Here is a 27,399-nt window from a genome sequence, read left to right on the forward strand (position 1 = left end):
CTGTCGAAATTTAAACTCGCAATTTGCACCGTGACTTCACAACTTGCCTTACAATGTCTCATTGGGTCTACTTCCCCACCCCGCCTCTTCCGCCCGCCATATACGGGAACCCAGTGACAAAAGATGACCTGGTCTATGTGAAGTTATACTTTACAATCTTGATAGGTCGACGATCTGTGCAAGTCGGGAATCATGATCAACCTCTTCTCTCCATTCCAAAGTGGCAGCTACACTCGTTCAAACTTCGAGACGATAACTGGATCCCTTTCATTTCCTTTGTTTGTTTTGCGATGACCAATTCTCAAGGCAACTTGTATCGTCATCAGGATCCAAACCAGACACCGCTCACCGATGCAGATGCACCCTCTCTCCGCTCATCGCAAGAAGTCATCCTTCATTATGAATGCACCACGCCATCTTCATTTGTGGATACGGAAATAGATGAGCCTTCTACCGCTACCGAGTCTGAACACAGATCCCCTACATTCCGTGACGAAGTCCAAGCCAGGGATGGCTGCTGCCCTTTCACCAAAGCCTCTGCATTTGATTCTGAGGCCGCGCACATTGTGCGCCATTCAAAAGGAGATGAGGTGAGTCACTATTCCACCCACACCTATCCTGTTCTCTAATTGCTTCTTGGCCAGTATATGTCGATTTTATGTCAGAAAAGAGGTGATGGTACCACCTTTGACATCGACGATCCCCGTAATGGCGTGTTGTTGTGTAAGACCATTCACGCCGCGACAGCGCAGGGGCGGATAGCCATTTATAAGAGTATGTGCACTCACCAGAAGGGTATTATATGCTAACCCAAAACCCTCCAGACGCCTATCACTATCCAAACTCGTCAGGGGACTGAGGTCACGATCCTTGACAGCTCTGTTCTCCATGATGACCCCGAAATTCGCCCTGATTGTGACATATACACCCTTCAGTACCTTCGTCAAAATGTCTTCGACCCCGCAACTCCGCCATACCGGCTCCTCCCTCGCGCACCAGTCAAAAAATCACCTCCAAATGATGCACCTCCTCAATTTCTGTTTACCGCTGTATATGCCGCGCACTGCTACCACGAATGGCACACTGCAGGCGATGATGCTGGTCAATTACTGAAAGATTGGGTAAAGGAGTATTATCCGCAAGGCAAAGTCAAACGAGCGGCCCCACCATCCATCTCACCCCCTAAGATCGGAGCCGATGTCAACATTTTTTCTGGTGATCTGACCCTGGAAGAGGTACATGAAGCCATAGATGCATTAGACGAAGACGAAGCGCGTGTTGCAATCTTGTGTTTCATCTCATCCTTGAGCAAGTCCCAATGTTCTTCTGCCAAGGTTCCCTCTACCGATGTTCAACACGATGTGCTGAAATGGCTTGATGATGTTGTGCCTTGAGCTCTTCTTGTATCACTCTACGTGTTGATTCCTTCTGTTTGTTTTTGTTCCACTCGACTAGGCTTAAATTACACTTTGAAATAATTAAATGATAATATTACTGAGGTTTAGATGTGAAAAAATGAACAATACTCTCATGGCTCATTGCACGTTCCATCACGCACACAGACCTTCAAGCCACTACTTCAACACCCCCACAGACCTCCAATATCCACAATACTCCTCCACATGTCTCCTCTCAACTGCCGTACTCCTCACCATAGTTGGCGAATCCTTACGCGCACCGTTCGTATTCAGAATAACACTCCCCCCCGCCATCCTTACAAAATCACGTTGAATGAAATCCATAATCTTCAACGCAGCGTTCTGTGTCGGATCGCCACCGAACGAACGTACACGTTCGACCCATTCCGGGAACGGAATCACCGGCAGAGTACCAGTGGATGTCGACGGGTCGCCGTTATTATCCGACGGAATAAGTGCTTTAGACAGATGTTCGATAATTCCTTCCCATGACTGTCGGGAGGGATTCTCCAAATGATAAAAAGGCTGAAACCTTTGACAAAACAAAAGCTCGCAAATGACAACTGCCGCACGGTTTACTGGCATCCACGAAAGGGACTGTTAGAGGGTATGGTAAGCCATCAAATCAAAATCAAATCAACACAAAACACACTAACCCCATCAATCACAGGTAACGCCCCAACTACTTGTGAACTCCTACACATCATCGGGAAATGCTCCGTCTCATTCCACGCACCCGAGCCCTCCGGTCCCGTCATTTGTCCAATCCTCACCGACGACGTACGAACCACCGATCCATACATCTCATTCGCCCCCTCCAACACCTTCTCACACACCCACTTCGCCTCGGGGTAGCCAAACCCATCGGTGGCTCGTGCGTCGAGCGCAGTTTCGGGTATATCTACCGCTCCAGGTTCTACCAAAAGCGGATAGTTCCCTACGACCGCGATGGAAGAGGCAAAGAGGATACGTTTGGGGTTCAGGGTCCCGAGGGTAGTGCTTTGGAGGCATAGTTTGACAAGGTTCAATATCGTTCTGATATGTGGTTCGAAGGAAGAGAGCGTGCGGTTGAAATCAACAGGCCAGGCATTATGTATGATGTGTGTTACTTCCAACAGCTGAAAGGAGTAGTCAATCGTTTGTTTTTGAATGTCGAAAGGAGAAAGAAAAAAAAGTCCTCACCTGCGAATAATTCGTATCACTCAGCCCAAACTTATCCGCGCCAGTTCGACCTTGGAGAAAGATGACCTTTTCCCAATGTTCCGGACGTATAATCACACCCCGTTTCTTGAGAGCATAGATCTGGTGCGCCCTCGACCCACCCCGACGCGGCCGGTTCAAACAGAACAATTTGCGCACGGTGGGGTCCGCAGAAAGCTTCTCCAACAATAAACAGCCCAAACTCCCAGTGGATCCGGTAAGAAGAACGAACTTGCCTCGACCTTCACAACACTGGTTTCGTGTCACAGTTGCAAGGGCCTCGAAGGTCCTCAATTCCCGAATGCATTTATCAACCATAGCATGCATCTCCTCCACTCGCGCCTCTTCAGACGAGTCCTGTACACTATCAATGTTCACTATCGCATTGCAGAGTTTCGCAACAGACGAATGACGAAAACAGAAATCCGGCGGAAGCACAGAGGAGGTACCGGGGAGAGCAGATTGAATCATTCTCCGGAGGCGCGTAGCCTGCAAGCTATCCATTCCCATCTCGAAAAAGTCGAGTGAATCATTCACAGGATCCGAAAAGTCTACCGCGGAAGTCGTAGCACATACTCTTACCACGAGTTGCCGGATTGAATCTTGGAGGTCACCACCTCCACCGTCACCCACAGCGGCAGCGGTAGGTAAGGGGTCAACCTCTAACTGTTCCGCTGCTTCGTAACAGTCCTCAATCTCCTCTTGAAACGCTACAAAATTTTCCTTGCGGGCCAAGCTGCCTTTGTCCGTGCGTATGAGTGGTTTTTGGGCTGCAGTGGTGAAGATGACCATCTTCGACGCGACTTTCCCATGCCCGTCTGTAAGGGAATTACCTCGTTCAAGATAAGGTATGAAACTCTGCATGAAGGAGTTATCATTCGGATTGGTGGTACCATCAAGTAATTCGACGAGTAACCCGAGACCTGGGCGCCCGGAACCAAACGCTAACACATCCTTGACTTGCGGGTGTTCGGCAACCGCACGCTCTAAACTGGTCGGACGAACTTTTTCGCCAGTACAGAGAACAATGAGGTCGTCTGCTCGGCCCAGAATTCGCAGTTGGTTATGTGCTGAAGGGTTACGGATGAGGAGGTCCTGAACATGGAAGGGTTGGGACCAGCCTGGCGGATGACCTATGAGGCGACAAGAGGACGGGTCGATGGGAACAATCTCGAGGTTGAGATCGGTTCGAGGGATGAGGTAATGCCAGTCGTAGTTGGGTGGAGGATGTTGAATGAGGGCGATGGCACCGATCTCTGTAGCACCTAAGGGACTAGCGTTAGATTCGACCTAGAACTCCACGAAGAGACCTACCCCAATGATTTAGCAACTTGACACCTTTTGACACGAGTTGTTCGGCAACAAACTCTTTCATAGGGGCGCCACCTATTGCAATGAAGTTGAGGGATTTGAGTGTAGTGATTGCGTCAAGATCTGAACTGGTCAAGATGTCCTCGAGGACGGAGGGAACTGAGAGCATGGAATAGGCATTGTGAAGCCTGAGAGAAGCGAGTGTTGTAAGAGCCGTCGGTATGATAGATGCCGGGGGTAAGACAAAGGGAAGACCGATAGACAACGATAGACATGGTGCGAGAAGGCCAAAACCCTAATAATAATAATCATTGATTGGACTGCTAGAAAGCAATAGAGGGCTACTGACATGATACAAAGGCAGTGTGGAGACGTTGTATCCGAAAGGACTGGAGGGTTGTGAAAGATTGTGACAAGCGGCGTAGCCCAAGAGGTAGGCTGGAGCATGATATATGGGTTTCGGAAGGCCGGTCGTCCCTGTTGGGTGATGCGTTAGAGTAGGAGAAAGCTGAGATAGGGAGGGGGACTCACCGGAACTGTGCATGATGACAGCGCCAAGTTGGTGGCGAACTGTATGAAGGTACGGAGGAGGTATCGGTATTGTTGTGAGGTCATCACTGAGGAACGACTCGTATCCGGGAGCGAGTCGGAAATAAGTGTCAAGACCTTCGATGGACTGGACGGTGCGAGAGACTTGGGGGCTATAAAGAAGAGAGGAGGTGGAGGTGGACCTTAACAAGTGTGCGACGGCTAGGCTACTAAGTCGTGCAGACAGAAGTAGGACCTGAAAATGCACTCTGTATTTGATAAGAAGTCAAGTGGAGTGATGCTTACAGGAGTTCCAATGCGAAGGAGAGCAGCGATGTATATGAAAATCGATACGTCGCTACCAAGAAAGATACCAACTGGGGAAGGAGCTGCGGGTCCCTCGGTGACACCGCTGGCAACCAGCCATGCAGAACATCGCTCGACGGCTGCCTGGAGCTGGGCAAAGGTGATTTCGTGATAGCCTTCTCCAGCACGGATTTGCCGACAAAAGACGAGGTGCTGATTATGTTGCGCATTGAAGGCGATAAGTTCCGGAAGACCGTTGACGCCGTGAGGGAGGTCTGGTTCGTAACCGAGATTGAGATGAGGACGGATGAAATTCATGGGGGGACTGTAGGAGTATTCTTGTCTTTGCACCCATTTTCAATGAAACGACAACGGGTCTTGGTGGATGCAGCGATTGACGGGTTCTGGACTGCAGTGCCGATTAATATGGATGGGAAGGCCTGCGATTCGTCAGTTCGCCGCACGGGTAAGGTAGAAAATATCCAGACCCATCAAGCGAACAGTCAACGGGATACCTCGTCTCAGAGAATGATGGAGCAGTCTTCAGTAGAACGATCGTGACATTCTCACGTACCCACAAGCGGACAGATAGCCATGGATAATAATAATACACGCTGATGCTACGAAGCCGAACCGTCTTGCTGAGGTCCCAATAGTGAACTCAGCTATCATACCATGAGTGACGTTACACCAACAGTACTAGGACACACACACACCTGCTCAATCACATCCGTCGATTGAACTGCCTCCAGTGAGGTCTGTTCACCGCCTGCTGTCCCTTTCCTTCGCTTCCCTCCACCGCCACTCCCGCCCGTACCTTCATCCCGAGGAACGATGTCGATAAGAAAGTCAAACTGATCACATTTAGCTAGTGCCTTTGTTATATCCGACCGCGAAAGTGTTCGTCTCTTGTTAGAGTCCGCGTTGATGAACGCACGTGCTGTGATTTCTGATATGAAGACTGAGCTTGAAGGATGAATAGAGGGGCAAAGTCTTCAAGGGGAAGAACCATACTTTCACAGGCTTTGCAAAACAGGATTGGGGCGTCCGCTGCAATCATCTTCACATCTGGATCGCTCTTCATGACCTTTTTTATCCTCGCCAATGGCAGCGCAGGATGTCGATAGTCGGGTGTTTCTTGTTCTGCTTCATCAATTAAACGTTGCCAGAACGAGCGTAGAAAGTCATTAAGGGCATCTCCGGGCTGGACGTAGGGCGTCGGTGTTGGTTGCGAGTGGGACATGCTGGTTGTGAATCCATTATGTAATAGTCTGAGTTCCTTTGCTTTCTTCCCGCGACCGTGTATCTACTCGAGTACGGAATTTACTGAAATTCCCCATCAAAATTTCACGAACTGCCTTAATTACTGGACTTGAAATCCAATAGGGTAACGTCGCTGGGCGTCTTGACCGTCTCCTCTTGTCCTCTCACTACCACCTCATCGAAGGCCCACACAGGAAATTTCATTGCCGATCCGAGCTTGTTCGGTGTTCAGTTCTTCCGAATTTCTCCTCGTGAGGCAAAGAGCATAGATCCTCAACATTGTTGCACACCGCTTACGAGGCTCTCGGGAACGTGTGTTACTTCCCCGATACCGCCCCCACTTCCCAGAAAGTTACCTTCGGATGCCATATCGGAGTTAACATTCAGAACATTCGGGATGAAATAGACATCTACTACAGCCACCGGTATGGTTGTTCCCCCGAGCCCTCTGCTTTGGCGTGATTGATCCCTCAATAGGCACTCTTCGCGCTTTTCTGAACGACGTATAGTTGGAAACGGCACATCCGTCGTGATTGACACCGCTTGTTCCTCATCTATGGTTTCATTATACCAGGCGTGCCGAGCACTGTGGAATGGTGATTGCAATGCAGCGATTGCTGGAGGTGTCAATGTCATTACCAGTCCCGATGTAAGTGCCAAAAACAAGAATCAAGAGTACCCCACTCAACTCTCTTTGTATAGATGATGATCGGCCTAGACCGTGGGCACTTTTTTTGAGCCCAACCGGACTGATACATCAGCAGATGGATACTCACGCTCTGAGTAAGCGACATCCTGATGTCGCCGAACGGAGAAAACGACAACATTCTTGGTGTCATACGTGGTATCGAAGGGTACCAGTCAGGCAATGCTCACTCCATCACGCATCCACACGCGCCTACTCAAGTCAGATTATTCGAAAAACTGTCGGCATTGACAGTCATCGCGTCGACGTCATTGATCCCACAAGACATTTTGCATCGGTCACCCGAAATCAATCCCTTTCCATGTCACCTCCGTAAAGGCCATTATCGGCCTTCTCGAGACCGCCACCGGTGCCGTTGGCATGGCTAAGCTCCCTCATGATCATGCTTCGGCACAAGTCCATCCCGCCCATTGATTTTTTTCAAGAACCTCAAATCCCCCTAGATGCAGGTGACTTCGTCTAGTCTATTCCAGTGGGCACTGGGCACCTTCGGAGCTAGAGGTCGCGTGGCTTTCAATGCTGAATAAGTTTGGTGCGGCTAGGTCCTGTCCCTCTAGAAGAATATTCTTCGCCTCCTCGGGAAAGCGTTACTCCCACAACTGCGCTTGCGTTTTGTCTCTGTCAAGGAATCGCGTGCCCTGGTGTCATTCAGGCAAATCTCCTGAAAACGAGGATGTGGATCTTGTATCTAACCATGACCGCCCCCGCCAGATCTATTCTTCTCGGCTGGCTGGCTAGCAGTCACTGCGTTCACCCGTCGCGAGTTGACGGATAAGTTGGAACAGGCGGTTCCGGCTCATCAGCAGATTGACGTGGACGTTTGTTTCTTCTGGACAAGGAGGGCAGTACCCCGGGATGGCTTCTTCGTATGGGGTATGACGATATTTCATCTATCATTTCACCGCCTCGGATTGAAAGTACCGATGAATTTGAGGTTCATTAAACTGCGGTGTTTTCTTTGGAGTATTCGCTGGCATGTCAAACCCAAAGCGTTTATGGGACAGAGGTAAGCACGCAGCTTTGATCATTACTGGTGTTCTGAGTCTCTGAAGCGCTCTATTCATATACATATAGTTGCATCTCGTTGCATCTTGGGTGAGAATCATGCCATGGATTGATAACCGTTCATCTTGATCCTCCCGAGATCGCTGAAGTCCTTGCGTCATCAACGGACCTCAACGGACTTCAGCGGACTTCAACGGGTTGAGCATCGCCTGCTTTAATAGTGTGAGTGTGTCGGATTGCGTCGTTGTTGGCCCGAATGACCAACTAGAAGCAGAGAAATGCGTTTGCACGAATACGATATTATATGTTCCGTTTGGCCATCATTCACCCGCTATGAAACCTGTAGAGACCATCAGACTTGGTTCTCACAACCATTCCCATCGTCTCCAGTGTGTTTGGCATCTTGGCGGAGCGAGGAGATTCGGCTATTACTACTCCCGCCACTGTTTAACCTCAGAAGCTTTTGCAATCCTCTGCGCCCATCCAACGACTTCACCACGATGAAAGTATGTCCAGCTCTACCCAAGAACGTGCGCCTACCTGCGTTCTTGAGGCAAAAACAAGATCCCTGGACTGTCCTGTCCTCCTCATTGTATTCTCCTTTTTTGGAGACTTCGCGATGTCTACAATCATTTGGGACATGTCATTTGTGTTGAACCTTCCATCATATCCCTTCACTCCATTCAAGCAATCAGGTTGCTTCCGGCTCTCATGAGAGAGAATTTGACAGACCGAGAGCGACTAGAAGAAAGCAGCGAACATGATGGAATGGCAGAGCTTTGTTCGGGTGGGAATGATACAAATGACGGCCTCCCGAGTCGTGTTCGGCAATGCTTTTCAATTTGAACAGATCGGGGTCTTCGGACACTCCTGTACGCGCCGAGTTTTGCATCGTCTCGCTTTTCGAGATGACAGTCGTAAGTGCCTATTTTATCATATGTTCCTATGATATCTGAAATTTCCTATCTCCTATAGCTTTTTGAACAAACATTAATTTATATCCGAAACTTGGAAAACAATCTCTCCCTCATCTTGCCATCAGGGATATTGCTATCGAAGCTGGAAATGGGGATTTCGGTGCGGTGGAGCTTGTGCCAACGATATTACTTGAAGTATAAATCCATGGTACAAATGTCGTGTTGTCGTCAGCCGAAGGAGATGTTTCGATACATGGAAAAACCCGTTCCAGGGGTTATCAAAATCGTGGAGACCCCAGTAAAACCAAGGGAACGATCGATATAATGCGTCTCGGATGGATAGAGATTGAGGCTGAGAGCTTCGGGGATAGGTCCGTCGTGTGTATACGACAACTGTCCGACAAGACAGACACGGTCTGCTGCAGCGCCCTGAGCTGACTTCAGGGCAGCTCGATGGAAGCGATGAGTGAGAAGGATGTCCCTCTGAAAGTCCCAAAATGAGTTTTTTCAGAGGTGCATCATTCATGGTTCCCAAGAGGTACCCTCGGACATGCGTTTCCCCCCTCTTGAGCTAGGTTCTGAGCGGAACACCTCTATAGGAAACCACCGTTTAATCGAGAACATCTCAAACCGCCCCGCAAAGATTCATTTCGCTCAATCGCGCGAAAAACACGCTCACGAATCTGAAGACCCGTTACACCTTACAAGTTCTCCAGCTATCGCAGATACCAAACTCCCACCAGGATACGGACCGTATTTTTATTGGAGGACAATGAGTTTGAGATGGACGGGGACCAACTCGCTGATTGTCCGAGTTGATGATTACATTTCTCTCATTGGTGACTGAATACATAGATAACAGATATTTGAATCCCTAGCCTATGGTCCAAAAAGAACACGTCAAGGAACAAATACACCCACAATCGGACTTAACCAACTCTCATAATCCGACTCATTCTCGCGATCACCAGTGACTCTTAAAGCTCGGAGAAGTAACCGATAGCTGCCATTAGGAATAGTCGCCCCATTGGCGAACGTTGGTGTATTGATAGGAAATTGGTAGGCAATATTGTCATCGGGGTTCTGTAAATCACAACACCAAATCTTTCAATACAGTCAAAGATTGAATAAATCGGGGTAAGACATACCTCGTTATTACGAGCAATAAAGTCAAATTCGAACAAGGGGCCTAGACTGGACTCTTTATCGAAGGAAGTTCCTCCAGAATGTTTGCCAGGGAACGTAAAGGCAGGTTCTCCCAACGAAGCTCGCTTGTTGAGGGTTGTGTTAATATTGGTATTGGAGTCGACTAAATCGGTTCGTAAAACAGGTGTTCCAAAGGTAAGTCTGAAGGTGCAGTACGGTCATTCAGTATAAAGGGCCCCCAGCGGGAAACGACTATGAAGACCCGCACCGTAAGAAAACTGACGGAAAATCCCCAGAGGCTGCATCGAACGTATAATTCGTCGGTACTTCCTGAACATCACCGTTGGCATCGAGAACGACAGGCAGTTTCACTCCGAAGAACACGTCAGTGTTATCGACGACTTGTTTGTCTTTCAAAGATGCCGCGAGCCCGATATATGACACATGGAGCGGAGGTTCTCCTCTGACCGAAATTTGAATGTACCCAGAGAAAACAGGGAAAGTGGTGGAATCCACGTTTGGAGGTGGTGTAAACGTAGCTGTCACAGTCTTGCTTTGGCCCGGGCGCAACATGAATGTCGTATCACTCAGGGCGACCTTGGCGAAGTTGTTCGATAGAGGAACAGGTCCATCAGCGGGGAAGATCGTTCCCTAAAGGTGATGTGAGGGTCAAAACCACCGACAACTTCGCGAAATCAGAAAACCACGTACTGGGGTCACGGTGACAGCTGTCCCAGCTGGGATGTGGGTAAGCCTGAACGTCTTTTGTGAAGAGTCTGTATTGCGGACTGTGAATGTTTGCCTAACATTTCGAGGTCATTGAGGACCACCGGACCAGTAGCACGGAACTTACACTCCACGGAAATGTGCCGTATCGTTAAGAATGAGTTCACCGGGCGATACGAGGGTTGTAGTATGCGCTGCGTTGAACACATTGACGAGCCCTGCTCCTTGCTGAGTGACCGTTTGCAGTAAAGCGTCCTCTGTGTGGTTCGAAGGGACGACAGCAGCGGTTGTTTCCAGGAGAGTTCGTATACTGCGGGCAACGTCGTTTGATTTTCCTTTCACTTGGAGCAACAATGCGGCACTTCCTGCAACGAAGGGAGTCGCCATACTATGCCCACGTTCAATGCTATAAGTTTGGCTAGCAGCAATTCGTAGTAAAGGCACACCTTGTCCCTGATTCGACACCATACGACCCCAACGGTATGGGTAGCGTCGAAAGACTACAAGAAGAAGGATACGTGGTGAGCTAAAATTCGCATTTATTTCCCGAAGAAAAATCACGAACATGTTTCCCCCCGGTGCAGCAACTGCCGGCTTGAAGAAGAAGTCGTTTGTGGGACCATAACTAGATAAGTAAAATTACTTTGGCATTCAATGTGTTTGGAATATAAGAATGGACGACGAACCTCGTGAATGAGGAAATAAGTCCTCCTGCCGGATCCGGGAACTGTATCAATCCTCCAGTTTGAGGGAAAGTTATCGTTATCGGTACGCCCGCAGCAAATTGCTCGACAAGCTGGTTACTGAAATAAATGTCCTCATTCAACGGAGGGATTGGATGATGTACTCACGAATTCTCCGTCTGCAGCTTGAATTAATGTGGCGTTAAAGTCCCCGACGTCAATTGAAGCAAAACCGCTCCCGTTGCTTTGGAAGAATTCAAATATCAGAGTAGGTCTGGAGGTTCAAATACAGCACGCAACTCGTAGATGAATGTTAATCTTCCCCCCTTGGCTGCAATATTCGTCAACTTCTGCACCTATTGATCAGATCAGCGATCCATTAATGAGAATATCAAATGGGACGGAAATCCTTTACAAAGGAACATGTGCCTCTGCGCACAACCTATATATTCAAAACCAATTAGTCGTTGAACCGTGGCTGAGGTAACAAAGATACTGACGACCAGGAACGAGGAGAGGTCAGGAGTGGAGTCTGGAAGTGGATCGCATGCATCGTCAACCGCAGTGGTGTCATTCGAAGTAGCGAAAATAGGGATCGGATTCGTTACTGGGAATGGGAACAGTTCGAAGTATGGTATCGGATCATGGGTTGCGCCGTGAACTGTTGCAGTTTGTATGGATATAACCGTGCTGAATTAACAAGTTTTAGTCAAGGATTGAAGGTTAAGGAAAAGTCTTCTTACTTATCCAAACTGGCCACGGAAATGACACCGATTCCATTTCCAGGACCGGAGGAATACCAAGATCCCGAGTCTCCCTTGAAGTGACCGTGAGTACGTGGGTCTATTCAAACAAGAAACATCACACGCGCACGTCATTTCCAGCTGCTATCGTGATGACCTTTCCAGAATCTGCGATCCTGCTTGCAACAACCGAAGAACTTGACTCGGTCCAGCCGTCAGGTCCGCCAAGCGACAATGTCATGATGTCTTGTCCATCTTTCACGCCTAGTAGTAGAGCGTCGATAATCACTGGAAAGTAAAAACCGTTATATATTAGCTCTGATGAAAAGCCACAGGGTCCCTTGGTACGCGGCTCACCCGCGTCAGTAGTGCTACCCTCACACCCAAAGATGCGATAAGCCGAGAGAGAAGCTGAGTAGGCCACCCCACTAATATTGAACGGATTCTTGAGCGGGTCGGCACCGATGATTCCCTAGTACGAAGATGAGCGTATCGACGACTAGCAAAGTAATAAAGTCCGTACAGCCACATGAGTACCATGTCCTGCATCGATGTGAGAAATCACGACTTGCGGTTTACAAAAAAAGAGCGGCACTAACCAAAACACTGATCCAAGGGATCTGAGTCGGGAACGGGTGTATTTTCACCTAAATGTTTCGGGGAGGGGGGGGAGGGTTGAGGAAACCTGATCGCTGCAGATTTACCATAGGAAAGGTACCGTTGTAATCGTCTCCGACAAAATCAAAACCTCCGATTACTTTATGGCCAGGTCCAAAGCCACTTCCGAGGGCAGGGTGAGTGTAATCAATACCTACGAAAAACTCAGGGGTAAGCTGGATTTCATGTTGGGAACGACGTGAAAGATAAACCTGTGTCAAGGCTATTGTAGATTCGATAGAGAGTGAGAGTTAAACGTTAAACCCATATGTCTGAGGTGAACTTACATCCCGATTTTGATTCCAAGACCGGAAATGCCTTGAGCGTGAAGCTTGTCTACACCCTAAATGACATCCGGTCAGCCCCAAAAAGTCTTCTATAGACACTGAACTTACAGTAAGGACATGAGTCGATTCGGAGTCGGGTGGAAAAGCGAAGTCCTTTGGACTTGACACGACATGACCAGCTATAGGGCTATTTTCAGTGGTACCTATGAGACTCGAGTGGACTCAAACGTTGAAGAGAGTAGATAGATACTCACCGAGGTCTGGAGAACATGCGTAGTGGACGTATCGCTTTCACGCCAGGAATCGTAGTTAATTTGGAAGCATCCTAGTGATTGAGATAGGTTTTACTAGGATGTGAAAGCCACGAGAATGTGCGTGTCTCACATCAGAATTCTAGAAGAATACATCAGTTCTTCAAGAACTGTTGTCATAATAGATTAAGATGTACCTTAAGTGTCAACGAAACACCGACGAAAATTCCAGGAGAATTGAATTCTTTATTGACATCGAACGTTACATCGCGCGACTTGAGAGATTCGTAAAATCGTTTGTGTGCGGTTTCCTGTCGTCGAAAAAGCTCGAACTGACCCTTGATTTTCATAGGCTAAGCAACGACGCACCGGCTGAAAACCACTTCCAGAAATCGAATCTACTTCAACAATGTATCGATTCTTGACGAAAGGAAGAGTCGCATTCTTTTTTGCATCTTTGATGGAAACCACAGCCTGAACACCAGTGGCAGAAAGAAATAGTAGGACAACAAAAAAGTGTACAAGACCCATGGTCGTAGACCTGACCATTGGGGTGGAAGAGCACAAGGGTCGACTCAGCGAGTATGGCCTATTTATACGCGCCAAAAAAGCAAATCTGAGAATCGTGCATATGGTACCTTGTGAGTTCGAAGCCCAGCAATCAATCAAAAAGTTTGTGGAGGCAATAGATGATTGGTTTCGCGTGGTATGGCGCGTTATCGACGAGGAATTTCGCGTTGGAGGCACAACAGAATGAAGAGTAATTCAATCCTTCCAGGAGTTGAAAACTAAAGTTGATATTGATAAATTGGTGGGTATGAAAGTAACTGAAGTCAGGTGGGAAACCCTGTATGGTACATCGTCTCACCGTGCTTAACCTATGCTGATAACGCTTGCTTTAACGCCCCGGAACCTCAAACCTGAACGTATCGAGGTCTGCCACGCCCTGCCTGAATATATGGATTGTCGTGTACTTTGGAAGATAAGGAAGTGAACTTACAACATCATGGGATCTGGAGAGCAACGGCGTGAGAGCTATTTCGTGTTTGTACTGCAAGTCTTCTCGCGAGATCTGACTTGATCCCGACAGATTGGCATTCAAACTACCCCGAACGAAAACCCCACGAAATAGCTGAGAACTGTGCTGAGACTCATATGGCATTATTGAGTATAATCAACTGGAGCAAGGGGTTAAGGCGCACCATACAAGAATCGATGAAACCGGGAGTCATTAGCCAGAAACGGGGGGTTTTCGTCTCAAAAAAGAACGAGATGGTCTTCGAGCAATAATTGTCCTCCTGCAATTGAGATTTGAAATGAGTCGTGAGTCGTGAAAGTGGTAAAGTCCTATTTCGGAGGCGGAAATCGGATATTTAGCCTCGTGTGATAGACCGTTGCCAAACCCTTTCGACAGCCACTGGAGGACACTGGACAGCGACGAGAATCCAAGATCGTGTCCGTAAATCCATAGCCTATAGGGCAACATTCGGGGGACCTACAATCTTGTCACCCCGACCAATAGATTACATAATAGCTGTTGACCGTCTGTGTCGATGTGCAGTGATTTCCGGTTAAAACCGCGGATGGTTCCACCTCCTGGGCGCCTTACAGGTGTCCGAGGACTCCGATCAGACCGACGTTGTTTAACATTGTTTGTAGCCGAGTTTGATTTGCATGATCTGACCCCTAAGTAATCAACGAGGAAATGCTACGGGTCGATTACCGGTAAAAAACATAATCATGAATCGTCAACGGCTCCCTTCCGACACCCAATAGTCGAGTACTAAGCAGCTCTCAGTCGGACCAGTATATAAACTCTCAGTAACGTCTCTATCGACCATCTCAGGCTCCAATCGTCTCTTCTAATTCCTCAACTTACCAGCCCTCTAAATTCTCTTGAACAATGGCAGCCCTCATTCCCGCTCCAAAACCACCCACGAAGCTCGGTATCTATCGTGTTCTGTCATCTCGAGCTGGTGTTCGCGTCTCTCCACTATGCCTCGGTGCGATGAGCATCGGCGACAAGTGGCAGGATTTCATGGGATCGATGGACAAAGAATCCAGTTTCAAGCTGTTGGACGCGTATTTCGACATGGGAGGAAACTTTATCGATACGGCTAACAACTAGTCAGTTGGTTCTTCGATTGTTGTTGGACTTTTTTTTTTTTACTGACTTGTGTTATAATACAGTCAGGACGAGACCTCAGAAGAGTTCATCGGCGAATGGGCAGAAAAAAGAGGTATCCGAGACCAGCTCTTCATCGCTACCAAGGTACGTGGTAGTTCGTATGCCATCTGCCATTCAAGTCGAAGTTTCATGTGTTATATGCTACCTTTCCCCGCAGTATTCGACTATTTTCAAGAAAGCAGATCCGAAGGTCGCTCAAAAGGTTCACTACGCCGGGAATAACATAAAGAGCATGCACCTCAGTGTCAATGCGAGCTTGAAGAAGCTCCGCACCGACTATATCGATCTCCTCTACGTGCATTGGTGGGATTACGATACCTCGGTCGAGGAGATCATGGATGGACTGCACAATCTAGTCACTCAGGGCAAAGTACTCTACCTGGTAAGGGCTCAGTTTTTTTTGCGTATCATCTACAATAATCTGACTGAGCGTTTCAGGGCATCTCGGATACGCCCGCTTGGGTAGTCGCACAGGCTAACCAATACGCTCGAGACAACGGGAAAACGCCTTTCACCGTCTATCAAGGACAATGGAATATCATGCAGAGGGCTTTCGAAAGGGACATTATCCCCATGGCTCGATCTTTCGGTTAGTTTTCTATACCTTCTTTTTCTTCTTTCCAATCTCGTCTAATTGGGTGTATTTGCAGGTATGGCACTAGCCCCGTGGAGTGTTCTCGCTGGCGGAAAACTCAGGTCTGACGCAGAAGAGCAAAGAAGGAAAGAGAGTGGTGAGGAGGGTAGGAAGAGATATGGTAGCTGGGAGAGGACGCCCGAAGAAGTGGCGATGAGTCATGCATTGGAGAAAGTCGCGCAGGAGCTTGGTGCAAAGAACATTACATCAGGTACGTCTCCCTTCTCACTTGCCCGCTGATAGTATGCTCAATTTGGTGGTTGATAGTTGCAATCGCATATGTGATGCAAAAGACGACGCACGTCTTCCCACTTATCGGTGGACGTAAAGTTGAACAATTGGAGCAAAACCTCGAGGCACTTGACATTACACTATCTCCGGAACAGATAAAATTCCTAGAGAGTCAGGTCCCCTTTGATATTGGGTACCCTACCACCAGGATTGTAAGTCCTAGGCACTACTCATAATAACCTGCAGTTATTCACAAAAATACCCTTTCTGACAGGGAGACGGAACTGAGCCCTCGTATTTGATGAATATAGCCTGCCATTACCAGAAGATTCCAAAGGCGCAACCACTTCCTGCACCTACTTTGTAGAACTAGACTCACAAAACTTTATGTGGTCTAGTATATGCTACACGACGCTCCTTCTACACTGGCAGAATGTATTGTAGGGGAACTGGAAGGGTTGCTAGCTTGGTTAATGATACTCAGTCGTGAAACCGCTGTAATTCAAAATAGATCGCGAATCGATACACATATAATAAAGTAATTCCATTACCACTTACAAGGCCATGGACATTGGAAGTGCGACAGCAAGTAATTAAATTTTAAAAAAGCGGAAGGAAGCGTTTTATTCAAGTCTCATTATATTAAACGAGCTCCCGCCGGGCCGCGAGCGTGTGTGTACGCTACTTTTCTCTCAACTTCCATCACTCTGAAATGACCCACTAGAATTCACGCCACGATGCCTGCAACTGTACGACAACGACCACAACCTGGTCAAAAAAACCCGGACTCATCAACTCATGCGTTACTCCCATTCCTTCAAGTCCAGTCGGCGACTGCTCTGAGCCGGTTGTATCAGAGTCCTTCATCATGTCTATCAATATTCAGGTCTTTCATATTCAATTTAACATCCGATCGTTGCACTGAATCTCTGCCTTTACAGACTCTTAGCTCCTGTGGAACGCCAAATCGTCATGAACTTGCTTTGGTTGGAGTCAGCAATGACTCCTTCGACACTGGCTGCTTGGGTAACGACTGAAGGTCAAAAGTACGTGGTTGTCACCCCGTATCTCTATCCTACTTTTACTCATTCACGGGCAATACATCAATCTCAGGCTGTACGACAGCTCGTTAGATACCCTCTCCCACCTGCACATCCTACACAATTACCCTACGAAACTTGCTTTGAATACGACCTTCAAGACTAGTCTCCGCCATGCAATTACCGGAGGGCAAGTTCTAGCTGTGTTAACTCGACGCTTTGATACTCAAACGTTTTTCTTAACCATGAACAGTGGCACAACAGGGAGTTTTGGTGTTCCTGCTGAGAAAGATGAGAAACGATTACCGTTGGATGTTGAAGGACTTGATAGTTATGCTTTAGAACGCTGGGAAGTGCGTATCCATAACCAGCTTACAGCTTGATTCGACTATCTTACTCACCCAAGTTCCTCTCTTTTTCGTTAGACGATCCTGCATTTCATGGTGTCATCTGGAACAGGTCAAAATCCACAACGGCCGTCGCCAGGTGTTCTTTACCTGTTACAGCGAAGTGGACTCATGGGAAACCAACAGTATGAAACGGGTTTTTCTGACCTTCGTGTTATTCGCCTCGTTTACCCTTGGTTTGCAGTGGTTCTCTACAAATCACGTCCGCTGGTTTCCAGTTTCTATTGCACGAATCTCATGCTCAGCTATGGAATTTGCTACTCCAATACCTGCACATGGCTGAGGTACGCGTTTCTCAAATACACACTTGCTCACTCCCTCACTCACCCATTGGTGCTGTTTCGTGAAGTAGGAGCGGCAAATGGACCTCGTTGAAGTCCTCAGCTTTTTGTTCATGCTTTCTACAATGGAGCTAGGTCGCGTACGAGTCTTGGGTTCTTCGCGATGAAACTCGACGTGACATTTTCTTGATTCGTTAGGAGTACTCTACGGAAAACCTGAGTAAAACTCAGAAGGCGATGTTGGAGGATCTTCGTGATTATGGGCTCCTATGGCAACGACGAGTGTGTAACGGCACCTTCCTCTCTTCAACCTGAAATTCCCTGAATTATGCATTCCAATTTTCCCAGCCCACTTCCCGGCGGTTCAGTCCAACTCGTTTGGCCACGACGCTCACATCTTCTTCTCCAGACCTACCCTCGAGTACTGGTGCCAGTTCAACCGGTTTCATTGTGTTGGAAACGAACTATCGGGTGTATGCGTATACTGGTCCGTGTTCTTGCGAAACACGCGTTCGTTACTTGGACTATCCTAACTCGATTTTTTTTTTGTATAGACAACCCGCTGCAAACCGCAATTCTAAACTTATTCGTTTCCCTCAAATATCGATTCCCTAACCTTGTCGTCGGGTCCATCACCCGTGACAGTGTGAAGAGGGCGTTGAATAATGGGATTTCGGCGGATCAGGTATGGGTCATTCTTGGTGGTCGCTTTGTCATAAGCATCAGGGCTTTTAACGGTCCTTTAGATTATCAGCTACTTGGTTACCCATGCTCACCCTCAGATGCGGAAGAATGTGAGCAATTGGTCTTTCCCATGTCGTTCATTCATCCCTATTCACCCATCCCCTCCCCCCTTTTTTTCTTTCGTAGAACCCACTTTTACCCGTAACAGTCCAAGATCAAATCCGTCTTTGGGAGCTGGAGAAGAACAGACTCAAGTCGCAAGAGGGCTATCTATACACCTCATTTGCGTCGCAGGCGGATTATGAGTATGTTTTGAATTATGCGAAACAGATGGAATTGGTGCTTTGGGAGAATAATGCGAAGAGAAGTTTCTTTGGAAGTATTGAAGGACATGCGAACATACGGAGCTTTATCGAGCGGAGATCGGCGGGTGGTAGTGGATGATGGGAACGGGTGGGTCAATGTACAAAAGGGGGTTCAGATACTGGATTCGTTTCTGTATCATGTTCTGGAATCAGGATAATATCTATGTCGTATGTGATCTGGTCGTTTACAGAAACAAAAAAAAAATTGACATTGCTTATATACATGGAGACTTATTCACGATTTCCTAAACTCATCTACCAATCGACACCAATCCCTACATATCCCGCTAGCTTGTTTCTCACTCAAGAGCTCAGCCCTGCACTCGATGGACATCCCAATCGAATTGGTCGACGGATGGAAATACATTTCGACTTGGCAGTCGTGCTGCAGAAAGTATGAGCTTCAGTCTAGAGATAGAGAGGTTATTCACCTTGATTTCGGGGAAAATAGGTTTATCAAATCGTCCGAACCTGTCGATTCTTGGTGCATAGGGAATCTGCGGTAGGAGCTCAACGACCTAGCCCTGTAGACCTCAAGCGGCAAAGAACACACCTTGACTGGCTGAAATACTCTCGACGACGACCTCCCCTCTGCCGGGTCAGGCAGTCTGAGAACATTCACAGATATATTCGTAAGAGGCTTCCCCGCCTTCCCCACCCACCGCACAATATCCGCCACACGGCTCTGCTCAACGACTGGAGACCGTCTCCCCAGCTCATCCTGTATCTGTTTCGCAATCTCCACAATATTCCCATCCTTAGTATCCACGAGTGTTGGGATGTAATTCACTGTTGGAGCCGCTAGAATATCCACGTCTGGTACAACCCCTGAACGTCCAGCTTGACAAAGAAGGAAAGTCGCTGATTTACATAAAGTCCGTCTGGCCTGAATGATGCTCCAACTTGCTAATAAAATGGACTGAAGGGAAAGATTTCGTGACTTTGCCTTCGACTGGACAGCATCGAGCGACTGTACAAGTCCGGTTCTATTCACGAAGGTGTAAGCCGGGATTTCCTGTGGTGGCTGTCGCAAACAGCCAAGAAAGCCCGAAATCGATAAATCTCTCCTCTTCATATTCAATTCTGGAAAAAGGCGAGCCTCAAATCCGGGACGAAACACACGTTCCCAGTAGCTTTTCTGTTCATCCAGGATCTTCGAATCACGAAGAAACACCTCCATGAAAGGTTCGATATCGCCAACGACAGCTGTACCGTGTTTCCCGGTATAGAAAGACTCGAAGTCTTTCATCACAAGGGGGAGACTCCAGGCATCTATGACCACAAGCTAAGCAAGTACCGATTCCAGGGTAGATGGGATCACTCACCGTACTGTGCATGATGCAAACCCAAGATCAAATAGCTCGAGGTCTCTCCATGAAGTAAGGCCAGTCGCGTTGGTGGCCCGATCGAAAACCCAGACATGGACATCAATGCCCTCGCCTGCTCCCTCACTGCCCCTACTTCATCCTGGGAAGTCAAATCAATCCTCATTTCCGTCCACTCACATTCATACGACGTTCCCTTCAAGACACAAAGCACCATTCTAAACTCTGACTCGCCTGTTTCCCGCATGAACGACCGCAAGATGCCGTGTTTACGAACTACATCCCTCCACGCGTCACGAACACGTCGCGAAACCATGCCCGGATCTTCTTGATTACGCACCGTCCGGAAAACGAAAGCGTTCGCCGCGGCCTGCTCGGTTGACATGTAGTAGATCATTCCGGAGCTAGCAGGAAGTATCTGCTCGATCCGAGCCCCAAGTTCTTCAGGTAACGAACTGCGCACACGTGAAACGATGGCTTCGGGTAATGTAACAGTGACACGTGGATCCTGTCCACCTTGAGGAGGGATCGAAAGAACCGAAACGAGATCATGAACCGTGTTGCTCTGGGCAACTTGGGTCGCAGAGATGACGAGTCCAGCACGCCGAGCAAGCGAAGCGACTTGAATAGCACAAATAGAATCAATACCGATAGAAACAAGGGAGGTCGTTGGTGAGACTGCCTCTGGAGGTAACCCCACGAAATCTACAAGAATCTTCCGCAACTGACGTTGCTTGTCCGTCCACGAACTCATGTCCTCTATATCCTGAACTTTTGTCGTCGGTGTATCGGGTGCGGATTGATTGTTGGCGAGGTTGTCGTTGTTGGCAATTGGGGCATTTGGTGCCTTTACGAGTTGTGTGAACTCGTCGCTCAGTTCGTTCAGCAGCGCAATTAGCCCCTCATGGGTGGCAACGTCGGACGCACAAGATGCAAAGACGCTGAAAGTGTCTACCCCTTCGTGCAACTCGACATTTATAGCATACTGTTAACGCATGAGTTTTATGGGAAGATAATACGTCCAAAGAATTTAGTACCTGAGTTTTACCCTCCTGCATATCTCCTCGTTCCAAAGTCTCCCATATTTCATCATCATCAGCTGAAGGTTCAGAGTACGGTTGATATAAAAACAGCGTATCGAACAGTTTCGGCGTTCCGAGCTGGCGTTGGATCAACCTAAGTGAAGCATGCTGCCATGCGACACCTGAAGTATTCCATTCGTGTATCATTCGTATCAACCGCCTGTTAGTCTCTCCAACGACAAACGTCACCCTGCATGATATGGTGTTCTAGAAAAAACAAACGGAGGGAAGCTTGAACATCTTAAGGACGTCCCAGGATCAATGAACTTACAAAGACAGGACCTATAACACTATCCGCATCAGGAAGTGTTCTTCCTGAAATGACTTGTCCGAATACCACATCGGGCGATCCTACTTTCCTGGCCAAAACCTTCGCCCAAGCAAGCTGCCCTAAGCACTGAGGGTGGACATGGTACCGACGAGCAAAGCGGCGAATGTCATCTGCGGACGGATTCAGAACGATAGATGCCCTCCACGCGTCTTCTGATGATCTTGTCCTACCGACTTCCCGCGGGAAAACACAGGCCTTAACGCCATCTAGTTTCGACGTCCAATATCTCGTCCCTCTTTTTTCTTGAAGTAAGATGGCATCTGCGGTAGGCAGAAACGGGACAGCTGGCCTGGGTACAGGTTTATTATCGCGGTAGTGGTAGTATGCCTGGCGGACTCTACGGAACAGCTTCGGAATCGCTATCCCGTCATAGAGGGCATGATGCAGCACTACGACGACATATTTCGAGACATGAAGGAAGTGTACAGGAGGACGGCTTAATGCATCTTCATCTTTGAAAGACAAAGATGAAATGAAGTCGCTCGTGGTAGAGGAGATGGAGGAATTGGAATCGAGTGACCGAGATACCCACTTGAAATCGCTGACGGAATGTACGACTTGCGCCCAAAGCCCGACATTGGGTGCAAAGTGGAACGAAGTGCGGAGAATGTCGAGGTCATGGACGGCGTGTTCCCATGCTGCCCGTAAGCGATCCACGTCACAGCCAGGTAGTAACCGGCAAGTGAAGGCGTGAACATATAATTTACCCCCAGAATTTAAAGTCTGTAATATAGACAGTAATAAGAATCAACCGACAAAAAAGCGAAGGAGCAAACCTGTGAAAGCATCCCGGTTTGAAGGGCCGTGCATCCTGACATGGTTAAGATATCATGCTCAGCGAGCTTCACCCTGGACAAGTCCAAATCAGTAGCTAATTGGTCCTTGAGGGAAGCCAACCACTCTTCAGCCTTTCGATGATCATCACCAGACTCATGATCGACAGCAGTAACAGAAACGTCGACGGCACGTTGCGCAATGACTCGAATAATATCACCCTGGATGATATCTACTGCGGAGACTCTGAGCCCCTCTTCGGAAAGCCTTCGCGCCAATGATACTGCTCTGATTGAACTAAGTCCCAAGGAGGTCAAGGATGTGGTCGGATGGACTGTTGATTGATCCACCTGAAGGAACTCGGCGATGACCCTGGTTAAGAGTGCTTCGAGCTTGTGATTCACGACTCGCTGAGGAACATCATCAGAACTTTTCCCATCAGAGCCCGTGGCCGCATCGCTGCTGAACTGAAGTCCATGTCCATGTTCCGACACCAAGCTTTCAACACACTCTTCAAACTTGTGAAGAAACAGATGAACAGCCTCCTGGGACAGTTTGGGTTGCATATAGGACAGTCTTGCTTCAACCGAATCTGCTGAGGGGTTCATCACTATTTCGATATTGAAGTAGAACTTGGAAGATGAATTTAGTAAAGATAATAACAATAGAGGTAGGGGGGCGGTCACCTCAGGGACAGACCGACTTGAAGCGATGTGTTCAACAACCTCTTTCGTTTTAGGGCCATCGTCAAACCGACACGAGAGTAGAACTTCTACGAGATTTCTGACACCAAGCCACATCTGTACCTGTCCTAGAGAGGCGTGTTCGAATTTTGAGCTTTCTCTGACAAACGTCTGCGCTTCTCTGAGCATCTTATTCGGATCGTCAAACGCCAGGCAAGTGGGCACAACAGTGACAAGAGGACAAATGGCATCTCCAACGCTCTCCAAAGGTAGGGACCGACCGGATCTTACGACCTTTGAAAGTTCAACGCTCGATACCAAATAATTGAGAAGAAACGTACACCAAATACAGCCTCCTTCGAACTCCATCCAAACAACTCCCTTCCTGCGACTGCAAACCCCACGGTCCAGAACGCCTGAAGTGTGACATGCCAATGCCGGCTGCATTTTTCCTTCACGTCGCTCAAAGAGACACCTTCCAGCTGATAGGTCCTCCATATTGCCTTCGCCTCTCCCACAACATCGCGTGAGGAGTTACTGATCCTACTCTCTTTCAAAGCCGCAAAGTGATCGAGGAAGAATTGCTTCGTACGGGAATCGTCCGGGGGAGGAATTACCGACAACACGGCTGATAATGGCACGGGTTCTGGTAAAGATGTCGAAAGATACATGGCCCGAAACTCTTTGGCAAGAAGCGGCATGGCATTTCCATCATAGAGGGCATGGTTGATAGAGAAAACCATATATAGGCTTTGAGCGCCTATTGAGTCCACCTCGTACATATTAATGGCCCACAACGGCGTCGTCAAGTCCTCGTTGACTTGAGTTGATACACTGAGTGCTTCCTCCTTCGAAAACCATTCCTCGAAATCTTCATCGAATTGGACATGCATTAGACGCCAGGGAATATCGACTGCTCCTTCCCTCAGCACAACTTGTATCAGAGCACCAGTATCGTCTGAGACAAACACCGTTCTACGTGAGCCCAGTCAGAATTGCCCATGCCCAGGAAAAAGATAGGCACCTGAGGATTTGTTGTCTTCTCATAACTGCTTGCCAGCTCTTCTTCACTCGCTGTGCATCCACACCTTCCATGCATCGATACATGAAGTGCTGAACATAAGATTGCGGGTCCTGTATCGTCCTAAATAGTATGCCTCCTTGAACTGGGAACAAAGGCAAAACGACCTCGATATCGCTGGGTGCAAACACAGACTTCGCCGTGACCTCCATCTCTTCATCTACGAGACGTCTGTCCTTGCCGCTTCGTTCTTGAGCTTGGTCCAGGTTCAGGACAAGTCGACTAATGTCCTGAACAACAGGCTTCTCCATCACTCCAGCGGCATCCACTCTAATCGCAAACTCTTTCCTAAGCTCTCCCGCCAAAGCAGCGAATTTCAACGAATCGAAGCCACACTCGAATAGATTTGTTCGATGATGAAGTCCGGTTTTGTCATCGCTGGTAACTCTTCGGATTATGTCCATGATGCGAAGCTCCGTTTCCGTTGCAGCCCTCTCTTCAACTCCCTTATCTAGACCACCTCCTGACCCTTCAATTTCCAGCAACTGCTTCATTCCCATCTCCCTAAACAGAGTCTTGAGCACCTTGCTCTCAACCTTTCCGTTCAAGCTCAACGGAAGCCAACCCAACGGAATGATGTAACTCGGTCTCATATACACCGCTAACTCTTTTTCCGATTTGTCTCTCATCTTCTTCACATTCACCTTCATCTCATCCGTCAAAATCACGGGTGGGACCTCCGTTCGTCGTCGCTGGAAGGTGATCGATGAATCATGAATAGCCACAAACGAGACTAACAATTCACTCGACGCCGCCGAAATCTCCGGGTGCGTAGCTATCATTGTCGCAGCATCCACTTCGGCGTCGACAGCAGAACGGAGGACATTGGAGATGCCTTCCGCTTCAATACGAACTCCTCGTAATTTGATTTGCGTGTCGATTCGACCCATAATTTCCAAGCTACCATCAGGCATCATTCTGACAAGGTCACCGGTCCTGTAGCCCCGTTTCCCCTCATATTCGATGAACACCTTCTTCGTGACTTCTGGTAACCCGATGTATCCCACTCCGATCAAGGGCCCACAGACGAGCAGCTCACCAGGAGTTCCTCGAGGAACCAGCTTTAGATCATGTTTGGGATCGACGACATAAGCATGGCAGGATTCAAACGGCCTTCCGATATTTTCTTTCCGGTCGTTAGGAGAAACCCGTCGAGATGTACAGCCTACGGTGGCTTCTGTGGGTCTGCAAAGAGGACGAACTTTGAGTAACTAGGTTTATATCCCGTTCAAATGCTTACCCGTAGAAGTTGGCTAATATTACTCTCGGGTGGTTAGCCCATTTCTTTAGCAGCTGGAAAATAAAAAGGGACAGTTAGCTAGTTGAATTGTGGTGGACGAAGATATTGAATTACCGAGTCGCTCATTTTTTCGCCTCCACTGACCAAATACTTCAGCTTCTCTTCCTCGCCAGTTAACGTAGCCTCAATCATGCTCGGCACCATTCCGAGGTGCGTTATTCCTAGTCCCTTGATGACGCCCTTCAAGTCGGCTAATAATTCGTATCGCTGTCCACTAACAAGGCGAATGCCCAGACGCCATGACTGGGTGATCTCGGATATGTGAACATCAAACGCAATCGCTAATGAAGTTATGCTAAATAAACTATGAGAGGAAAGGGTTTAAGAGAGACATACAAGCCAGAGCAAGTCTCTTATCCGTGTCGGCGTTCGTCACCTTTGCAGGGAAAACAGACATCGCTTCGATGGCCCAGTAGAGCCCACGATGATTGAGAAGACATCCCTTTGGTGTTCCAGTCGTTCCTTACGAGCTAATATGAGTACTAAAAGATGTTTGAGGGCTCGAGGCCTTACCAGATGTATACAACAGATACGCCAACTTATCGAGCTCGGCATGACAGATATCGGACGTGTCAGTTTCTTCTTCGATCATGCTCTGCACTCCGGGATCATCAAGCACCACCGCACGGTCACCGAAGATGGAAGCTTGTTCAGGGGTTGTGATAACCAGGAGAGCATTACTGTCGGTTGCGATGTATCTCTTGCGCTCGATAGGGAGATCCGGATCAATCTTTGGTGGCAGTTTAGAACGAAAACAATATAAAAAAGAACAGAGTAGCGCACGGAAACATAACATCCACCAGCTTTCCATATTCCCGCATGGGCAACGTAGAAATGGACGTCCCTACTCCTACACACAGCAATCCTGTCTTCCCTCCCTACATGAAGTTTCTTGTGTCGAATTAGCCATCTGGCTAACTTGTTACTCCTTTCATTCAACTCTTTATATGTGATAGTGTCGGGAGGATGGTCCAATCCATGTGTTATGTAAACTTCGTGTGCTATCGCATCAGGACGTTCCCGAGCGTTCTTCGAGAGCCACGATAAGGTAAGAACGGTCCTTGAGTCGTCGTAGGGTGGCTCATAAGCCGACATAAGGCTTCTTGGGAGAGACAAGGGAGCGGTTACGGCCACAGAGGAGGCTTCGACCGAGGAAACGAAGATACATGTCTGATATACTTGTCGCAAGAGTATATCAGCAGAGACTTGCGATAGGATAGTAGTCGAGTACCACAGAAACAACCTGCCGGTAGTCGGATTGGCGCGGAGAAAGAGCGGAGTTGAGGTCGATACCTCTGGTGAGGAAGGATCCCAATAAAATACGACTGGAAATGGGTCTCGACCCGCTTTCAACCCCCACTTCGAAGCAAGTTCGTCTTCATCAACACCGCTCCCAGACCAGACCTGGTCTTCCAAGTCTCTCGCGAAAGCTTCGAAGGATGCCGAAGGTTCTAACTCTCCTGGCAACTTGGAGCGGAATGGTACTCGTGGCCGCACACCATTGGCAAACACGAAGTCTGTAGAGTCGAGGTACAGCAATATGACCTTGGAGAAGGAAGCTCTTAGAAGGGGTTCCGTAACATTCCTCGTGTCGAATGACAACTCCACGCATTCCTGACCCTCTGGAGGATGCCTTGACCCAGTTCCCAAGTCCGGTAATGGTTGAAAAGAGTAGTCATCTAAAAGGGAGGACATGGTGGTAGAGGTGGAGAACAAAACGTATTTGGAAAGATCATGCTGAAGAAATGCGACTGCTCGGAAGAACGTACTCCTAGTGCAGGAGCGACAATGTGGTCACAAATCAACCCGGACCGATGAATCTTATCTGATCAGATATTGCAATTAG

General features: G+C 48.2%; 7 protein-coding genes across 7 annotated transcripts; 3 read left to right on the forward strand and 4 right to left on the reverse strand.

The window, feature by feature from the left end:
* Positions 1-53: 53 nt before the first annotated feature.
* E1B28_002679 (uncharacterized protein) lies at positions 54-1,394 on the forward strand (the record flags this gene model as incomplete). The annotated part of the gene is made up of 2 exons (XM_043159615.1): positions 54-590; positions 825-1,394. The coding sequence occupies 2 exons, from the start codon at positions 54-56 to the stop codon at positions 1,392-1,394; spliced, it is 1,107 nt and encodes a 368-aa protein (XP_043003218.1).
* A 180-nt stretch (positions 1,395-1,574) lies between these two features.
* Positions 1,575-5,081, reverse strand: E1B28_002680 (putative NRPS-like protein biosynthetic cluster; the record flags this gene model as incomplete). Its single annotated transcript, XM_043159616.1, has 7 exons — positions 1,575-2,015; positions 2,075-2,536; positions 2,601-3,883; positions 3,933-4,224; positions 4,279-4,406; positions 4,461-4,713; positions 4,764-5,081. 7 exons carry the CDS (start codon positions 5,079-5,081, stop codon positions 1,575-1,577), a joined length of 3,177 nt encoding a protein of 1,058 aa, XP_043003219.1.
* Positions 5,082-5,383: 302 nt separating this feature from the next.
* Positions 5,384-6,006, reverse strand: E1B28_002681 (uncharacterized protein; the record flags this gene model as incomplete). Its single annotated transcript, XM_043159617.1, has 3 exons — positions 5,384-5,428; positions 5,480-5,724; positions 5,778-6,006. The coding sequence occupies 3 exons, from the start codon at positions 6,004-6,006 to the stop codon at positions 5,384-5,386; spliced, it is 519 nt and encodes a 172-aa protein (XP_043003220.1).
* A 3,548-nt stretch (positions 6,007-9,554) lies between these two features.
* Positions 9,555-14,659, reverse strand: E1B28_002682 (uncharacterized protein; the record flags this gene model as incomplete). The annotated part of the gene is made up of 22 exons (XM_043159618.1): positions 14,350-14,659; positions 14,148-14,291; positions 13,517-14,097; positions 13,345-13,458; positions 13,281-13,289; positions 13,151-13,221; positions 13,005-13,083; positions 12,310-12,424; positions 12,083-12,240; positions 11,953-12,026; positions 11,710-11,899; positions 11,625-11,651; positions 11,510-11,565; positions 11,378-11,453; positions 11,213-11,322; positions 11,092-11,151; positions 10,973-11,026; positions 10,654-10,914; positions 10,512-10,602; positions 10,069-10,451; positions 9,803-10,001; positions 9,555-9,737 (listed from the first exon to the last, which is right to left on the reverse strand). Exons 3-22 carry the CDS (start codon positions 13,694-13,696, stop codon positions 9,555-9,557), a joined length of 2,490 nt encoding a protein of 829 aa, XP_043003221.1. The 5' UTR covers positions 13,697-14,097; positions 14,148-14,291; positions 14,350-14,659.
* Positions 14,660-14,899: 240 nt separating this feature from the next.
* Positions 14,900-16,764, forward strand: E1B28_002683 (uncharacterized protein). The gene is made up of 8 exons (XM_043159619.1): positions 14,900-14,973; positions 15,030-15,274; positions 15,338-15,419; positions 15,493-15,717; positions 15,774-15,924; positions 15,986-16,180; positions 16,237-16,412; positions 16,475-16,764. Exons 2-8 carry the CDS (start codon positions 15,051-15,053, stop codon positions 16,565-16,567), a joined length of 1,146 nt encoding a protein of 381 aa, XP_043003222.1. The 5' UTR covers positions 14,900-14,973; positions 15,030-15,050; the 3' UTR covers positions 16,568-16,764.
* Positions 16,765-16,867: 103 nt separating this feature from the next.
* On the forward strand, positions 16,868-19,231 carry E1B28_002684 (uncharacterized protein). Its single transcript, XM_043159620.1, has 13 exons — positions 16,868-17,086; positions 17,142-17,246; positions 17,314-17,430; positions 17,494-17,593; positions 17,666-17,772; positions 17,832-17,931; positions 18,000-18,068; positions 18,127-18,210; positions 18,277-18,415; positions 18,483-18,613; positions 18,675-18,722; positions 18,799-19,145; positions 19,207-19,231. Exons 1-12 carry the CDS (start codon positions 16,938-16,940, stop codon positions 19,054-19,056), a joined length of 1,407 nt encoding a protein of 468 aa, XP_043003223.1. The 5' UTR covers positions 16,868-16,937; the 3' UTR covers positions 19,057-19,145; positions 19,207-19,231.
* On the reverse strand, positions 19,158-27,394 carry E1B28_002685 (NRPS protein). Its single transcript, XM_043159621.1, has 15 exons — positions 26,337-27,394; positions 26,067-26,283; positions 25,890-26,015; positions 25,608-25,834; positions 25,494-25,546; positions 24,197-25,438; positions 23,514-24,147; positions 23,176-23,466; positions 22,492-23,121; positions 21,656-22,438; positions 21,340-21,591; positions 20,303-21,287; positions 19,531-20,249; positions 19,409-19,474; positions 19,158-19,362 (listed from the first exon to the last, which is right to left on the reverse strand). Exons 1-15 carry the CDS (start codon positions 27,246-27,248, stop codon positions 19,213-19,215), a joined length of 7,287 nt encoding a protein of 2,428 aa, XP_043003224.1. The 5' UTR covers positions 27,249-27,394; the 3' UTR covers positions 19,158-19,212.
* Between the last annotated feature and the right edge of the window lie 5 nt (positions 27,395-27,399).

This window comes from Marasmius oreades, chromosome 10 (genome assembly GCF_018924745.1).
Source record: "Marasmius oreades isolate 03SP1 chromosome 10, whole genome shotgun sequence".
In the NCBI taxonomy this organism is placed as follows: Eukaryota; Fungi; Basidiomycota; class Agaricomycetes; order Agaricales; family Marasmiaceae; genus Marasmius; species Marasmius oreades.

Excerpts from the sequence above, each read along its gene's own strand:
- E1B28_002683 (XM_043159619.1), top strand. The coding sequence starts at position 15,051 with ATGGCAGCCCTCATTCCCGCTCCAAAACCACCCACGAAGCTCGGTATC. Across the intron at positions 15,275-15,337 it reads ATCGATACGGCTAACAACTA|TCAGGACGAGACCTCAGAAG; the intron begins GTCAGTTGGTTC and ends GTTATAATACAG. Across the intron at positions 16,413-16,474 it reads GGTACCCTACCACCAGGATT|GGAGACGGAACTGAGCCCTC; the intron begins GTAAGTCCTAGG and ends CCTTTCTGACAG.
- E1B28_002684 (XM_043159620.1), top strand. The coding sequence starts at position 16,938 with ATGCCTGCAACTGTACGACAACGACCACAACCTGGTCAAAAAAACCCG. Across the intron at positions 17,087-17,141 it reads TCATGTCTATCAATATTCAG|ACTCTTAGCTCCTGTGGAAC; the intron begins GTCTTTCATATT and ends CTGCCTTTACAG. Across the intron at positions 18,723-18,798 it reads ACCCTCAGATGCGGAAGAAT|AACCCACTTTTACCCGTAAC; the intron begins GTGAGCAATTGG and ends TTTCTTTCGTAG.
- E1B28_002685 (XM_043159621.1), bottom strand. The coding sequence starts at position 27,248 with ATGTCCTCCCTTTTAGATGACTACTCTTTTCAACCATTACCGGACTTG. Across the intron at positions 21,592-21,655 it reads GTGTTATAGGTCCTGTCTTT|AACACCATATCATGCAGGGT; the intron begins GTAAGTTCATTG and ends TGTTTTTTCTAG. Across the intron at positions 19,475-19,530 it reads GAGTATTTCAGCCAGTCAAG|ATTCCCTATGCACCAAGAAT; the intron begins GTGTGTTCTTTG and ends CTCCTACCGCAG.